The 5,837-nt window shown below is 45.1% G+C and overlaps 1 protein-coding gene across 2 annotated transcripts in view; it reads right to left on the bottom strand.

Moving 5' to 3' along the window:
• Positions 1-2,116: 2,116 nt before the first annotated feature.
• Positions 2,117-5,837, bottom strand: part of ERP27 (endoplasmic reticulum protein 27) — a 24,000-nt gene continuing 20,279 nt past the window's right edge. For both annotated transcript variants that reach the window (XM_019545172.1, XM_019545173.1), the window contains 2 exons: positions 4,332-4,529; positions 2,117-2,695 (listed from right to left, as the gene is read on the bottom strand). In XM_019545172.1, the coding sequence (XP_019400717.1) occupies positions 2,648-2,695; positions 4,332-4,529 (246 nt within the window). In that variant the 3' untranslated portion in view covers positions 2,117-2,647. The remainder of the gene's footprint in view (positions 2,696-4,331; positions 4,530-5,837) is intronic.

Here is a 5,837-nt window from a genome sequence, read left to right as displayed (position 1 = left end):
ACTTAACTGTAGTACAAGGTAGGATCCTTTTTTCTTCATGCTGCCTTTTAAAAATGGGAGGTACATTATATTTCTGGGGCATTCTCTATGCAAGAAAACATCTCTGCATATGAAATGAAGAATTAGGGAAATGGAAGGAGAACTACTGAAAAAGTCTGTTCCCTTCCTCCTTCTCACTGGTCACATCTACACAAGACACTTAATGTGCAGAAGACTAATTCTACTATGCATCAGCACAGCACTTAATGTGCAATAGATTTAGTCTGACGAGCATTAACATCACTAATAAAGCATTCATTTGTGCTAATGTGCAGTAGTGCCGATTACGGCACATTAAATTAGTACCTGTCATTACAGGTACTAAACTTAATGCACCATAATTATGGTGCATTACTTGGCTTTAAACTTCAGGTAGAGCAGAATGCTTTTATTTTGGGTTTCCTCACTTAGGGCCTGCATCCCAATTTTGGAAAGTTAAGTTTTTTGGGAAAAAGGTGTGCAATGGTATGTGAGTAAACCATATGAATCAGATGCAGAAGTATCATGGAAAGCCCCCACAAACAGATTAATGGTGGAAGCTGCCCATGTCCCAGAGCACAGTATTCCAGCTGTGTCAATTGCTGGCACTATGCATGCTAGTATTCGGGCTGTGGGGGTAGTCACCTCCACTTTGGGCCACTAAGCACTTCCCCCACCCCCCACCCCCACACACACACTCTCTCTCTCTGGCTCTTGAACTTTGGTGGAGGATCGGATGTGGCTCCCAGGGTGAGTAACTCTGGCCACCCCTGGTATATTGTCTCAGGCAAGCAAAGAAAACGGGACACTAGAGCACTGAGACCAAGCAAGTTCAGTTTCTTTGAGGATACCCCCAGGAATATAATAGAGAGAGACCAGCTTCATCTCCCTAAGGGAGGCAGGAACTAATGTTTAGAGCAGTGATTCTCAACCAGGGTAATGGGACACCTTGGAGTGCTGCCAATTCCTTTGAAAGTTTCCACAAGGCATGAGAAGATAAGTGAGGCATAAGAAGATAAGCAGATAAACTAAGCAAATAACTGCAGACTCAGGCTTGTCCCTACCCGAGTAATCCTCCACCTCCACTGTCCATCCCTTCTGCAAGAGGATAAGTACTATAACATACATGGTGTTTTTTTTTAACTGGGTGCCACTGAATTTTCAAGTTATGGAGAGAGGTCTCAAGTCCAGTGAAGGGCGCCTCAAGTCCAAAAAGGTTGAGATCCACTGGTTTAGAAGATACCCGACACTATACTTACAAAGAAGACCTTGTTACTATGAACCTCATTCAAGTGAGTTAGTCGGCCCTCCTTCATGATACTATTTTCACATTGCTCCTACCAACTCCTGGCTTTTATCTCTGAGGTGGGCAGCTAAGTTTTGTTTTACTCACCAGGAAGATCACGTCCTGCTTTCCACTCCCAGCTCTTTGCTTTGGGCCAATCTCTGAGAAGAAACTGTGGTTTCTCAGCTCTGAAGCACTTAGACACCTCTCTGCCAAGCCAAGTCTCTCCTTAAGAGACAATGCAGTCACTGTCTGATGGGAGCAGCAGTCTGTAAGTCAAAGCTGCTGTGCCAAATGTGATACAAGCTTGCTTCATACATGTGATATGGATAGCATATCTCACCTGCATCACACCTTCCTGTTCCTGCCTTGGGACTTCAGCCCATCCTCTGAATCCTGCTCCATAGCACTTCTTACTGTTCCAGTCCTGAGACAACCATCCCACTGCAACGTATCTTTCCACTACACACTGTGGTTTTCACCATACACTGTAATACAAACCTACAACGTTTCTTGATATCCCAGGTCTGCAGTCCCCTACAGCAATGCCAATACACACCAATCCCACCATTACTATATCTAGTTCTATGTGGTCCTAGGTCTTCATACACAACTTCTCCATCTCATTAAACCATGCAGATATCCAAGTCAAACCTAAGTCACCCAAAATGTAGGGTGAGACTAATGATCACCCAATAAGTAATCTGACAAGGTTATTTATATTCAATCAGAAGATCTGGGACTTTTCTTAGAAATATTTAGGCTTACTGAGTTCAAGGGTAAGGAAGAAGCATGGGAAGTTTGAACAAAAACTCAGGTTATTCACTTTCTGCTTTATTTAGTAAAATGTAATGGAAAAGTTCAGGTGACCTCAAGCAATAGATCAGCTCTCAGACCAGGAGAAGCTTGTAAGAGCCAGTATGGCAACAGTTAGAGAAAAGGGAGTCAACCATAAAGACATTCCAGCATCAAGGAAACAAACCAGCCTGTCTCTGTAAACTGCAAGCCATGTTCTTAACACTGTGTTTTAATACCACCCGTGTTATATGTGGTAGCAAACAGGGAAAGCTGAGAAGGATAGAGACAGTACCACGCCGTGGCTCTTGGAATAGTGGAATGAGGGGGCTGGAGCTGATAAGTGAGGAGGAGAGAGAGGGACATCAAGAGAACAGAGAGCATGTATGCTATATGGAACAGAGAGGGATTGATCATGGTTGACTTGGCTTCATTTTCCCATTGTCCCATGGGCTCCAGAGCTTCTGGTGCACACTAGACCCTTTCTACACCAAGTACAGGTGGTTGTGGATGCAGGCACAATGCTATATCCAGTAGCTGAGAGGAAAGTCAGAGCTCCACTTTAACAGCATCCTCCTCTAGTCCATGATCTTCTTTCTAAAACACATTAAAACCAAGAAAGCCACATTGATGCCACTGTGTATTAGCATGGGGATTAAGAGGAAAAGAGATTTAATGTCCTGCTTAAGCAGCCTGGGCTACTGAACTGTCCCCATCACATTTCAGTTCCCTCTAACTTTCACTGGCTCTGAGTAACTTTCACATATTGTAAGGCTCCTGCACTGCAGTCTGGCTCAGCTCTGTAAGGCTCAGTCAAGCTCCTGCTCTGCAGCCCCTATGAAGTGCACTGACCCAGTTAACACTAATCAAGGCCGGCTAATCCTCAACCCCTTCCCTCGAATTGGTTCTGGAGCTGCATTTCAGGAACTCCTCTAGCACCTGAGCCTTGTGCGCAACACACTCGTCTCCAGTCTCTGAGCAGCTGCTGATCTAGCAACATCTCAGCTTTTCTGGCTCCTGACCTTGCCTTTGACTTGCTCCTGGATTTTGGCTTCTGAATTCTACCTGCAGACCTATTTCTTGATCCTAGCTTGGACTTTCTGATTCTGAACTCCTGACCTTGGCTTGGCATTTTGGCTCCTGATTTGTGGTTACTGACTCTTACCCCTACAGCCTCCAGCTCTACAACTGGCTGTATTCACTAGGCCAGCCAGTCTGGTGGACTGCGATGCACATCATGGGGCCATCTAGCACACAAGTTCACATACAAGACAGTAACTTGAGTATTATAAACATAATAGATGCCCAGGACTTGATAAATATAGAGATTAGGTTCCTTGTTCCTCCCTAGAAGTTATCTCAGGTGAGTGGTTTGGAGTCTCTGGCTGTAGTCACACTGTCATACCAGGTTGTCAGCAATCAGTGTACTGAGTCTGAGTATAGGGAAGCCAGAAACCAGGAGATCTGTCTGAGGAGCTGAGTCAGAGATCCAGAGATTCAGGCAGAGCACAGGGTCAGGATGCTAGCCAGGTCAGGTATCTAGAAAACCAGAATCAGGTCAGGTATCCAAAGAGTCAGACAAAACTCTGGGGTCCAGGGACAAGTCAAGCTGGGTACCCAGAGAGTTTGTCAGGAAGCCAGTAGTGCAGTAGCCTGGATACAAAATTAAACTTTGCTGCTCCGGCGTTTCCTCTTTCAGGTCAGGGGTTTATATTGGGAGGGGTAATGGGTCAGCTGACCTAGGCTGCCCAGTCCTGTGGCAGGGAGTGGGTGTGTGGCCCAGACAGAGAGTTCTGGCCATTTGTGTCCAACCAATGTTCTGCTGGGGAGATGGCAGACTGGAGCTCTAGGTTCAAGGCCACAGCCTGACACAATAATTTACTTACAACAGTGGCATACTGTGATGTATTAAAATTAGTACATTAGATAATCCATGCCTAAAAGGGAGCAACTTTGCAATGCTGTGATGGTACTTAATGCATACTAAGCTGCTTAAACGTGCATTTTCTCATGTGTTAACTGCATTTAGTAAGTGTCAATCATCCTTGAAGTCCATCTCTCCACATGCCAGTGACAGGGGATTTCCAAACCCAGCCATTTTTGCTACACCTGAAAATCTATTTTCTTTATTATAATATTTAGAAATGGGAGGGAGTTACAGACATCTGATATTTTCCTGCTCAGAAGCTATGTGAACAATACAACTCAACCACAGGGGACAGCCCTTTCTTACCTTAGTCTTTCTCTGCAAAAAGCCATTGCAGAAGTCCTGCACATGCTCCACGGAGACCTCACCCAGTGGTAGCACATCCTGCTCTTCATCTGGGGTGTGGAATATAGCGAGAGCTGGCAGCTGGGACTTCTTCAGTTTGAAGAATGATATCACACGGTCGTTGCCCTTCACATTGCTGTCCACCAAAACAAACAGGATCTGCAGAGTGAAGAGAAAGAGGGAGAGCAAAACAGAGAGAAAAAAACTCATTGCACAAACACGGCATCATGCAAAGATTTACAATGATACACCTGTAGTGCATTATATAGATGCTAGACCTGAAAAGAACTACGGTACAGTATTAGATCAACAACATCCTCAACCAATGTGGGCCATCCTTCTGCAATGCATTTCCACTATTTTGTTCCATCTAGACTTATATTACCATATAATGAAATCTGGCAGGGAGGTGTTATCTAGTCTGATCCCACTACAGGACAAGGAGGCAAGTTTTCTGCTGCTTCTATGGCAACTGGAGAAGAAGCTGCATTCTCTTACAGGGCCTTGGTGTACAGGTCAAAGGCAGGATAGTACTAGTAGCATTCAGCCCCTAGAAGTACAATAGAAAGAAGGCACCTTTATGAACAAGGATTGTGAAAGGAAAGGGAGATGTAAGTGCAAGAGTATAACAAAGCAACAGAGACAGAGGTGCCCAAGAAGACAGTAGATATTAGGGGCTTACCAGTGTTTAGGTCAGCAGCTATAACTAGACATGAGGTGGCATTTGCGTGAGTAGGAAGAAGTAGTGGGACACACAAGGCATATAACCCCCTCGCAGCAAACAGTTGTACAAAACTATTAACTGACACCAACATTGTTGACGCTATGCTTTCTTAAGGTCTGGGATTCTATCCAGATCCTGAGCATGATTCATCAGACGTGCAGAGGAAAGGACAGTCCTCTCTCTGGAGAAATGTTGAAAGGCACAGAGGCAGTAAAAAGGTTCTGGAACCAGGGGAGTGTTACAGCAGTCTTACAGACCACTCCACACACTCACCAGAGGCCTGTTCTCTTCCAGAAATGAATTGTGCCTGAAAGATCATCAGTTAAAGGAAAGAAAAAATTATTGGGGCCTTCTCCAGAGTAGGCTTGGACTACAGGATGATAAGTATTTCCACAGTCCCCTTTCAGTCCTATCCAGAGAATCCCTTTGTAAAGAGCCTGGGCTCAGCTGGGAATGAGTCAGTCCCAGGTCCCACCTGGGTAGCCAGGGCCAAAATCTGAGTCATCAACCTCCTGGGCTACAGGAAGAGGTCCCCACCTATACAGGGTTTTATAAGAGCACAGCAAACAGAAGCAAGCTGCCTGGGCAAAGATTGCTGTACTTTGCTTCTTGCTCCTTGTGCACTCCTGGTTTTCCGGCTTGCTTCCTCATTCTGCTTCTCCTAATCCTGATTCCAGCTTTGCAGTCCTATTCCTGGTTCCTTGGTTTTTCAACTCCTGACATTGGCTTCTTAGCTCTGTACT

The sequence above is a fragment of the Crocodylus porosus genome, unplaced genomic scaffold (assembly GCF_001723895.1).
Source record: "Crocodylus porosus isolate Cpor-Errol unplaced genomic scaffold, CroPor_comp1, whole genome shotgun sequence".
NCBI lineage: Eukaryota > Metazoa > Chordata > Crocodylia > Crocodylidae > Crocodylus > Crocodylus porosus.
The sequence above is the reverse complement of the archived record's forward strand: the minus strand, read 5'-3'. Positions and strand labels throughout refer to the sequence as shown.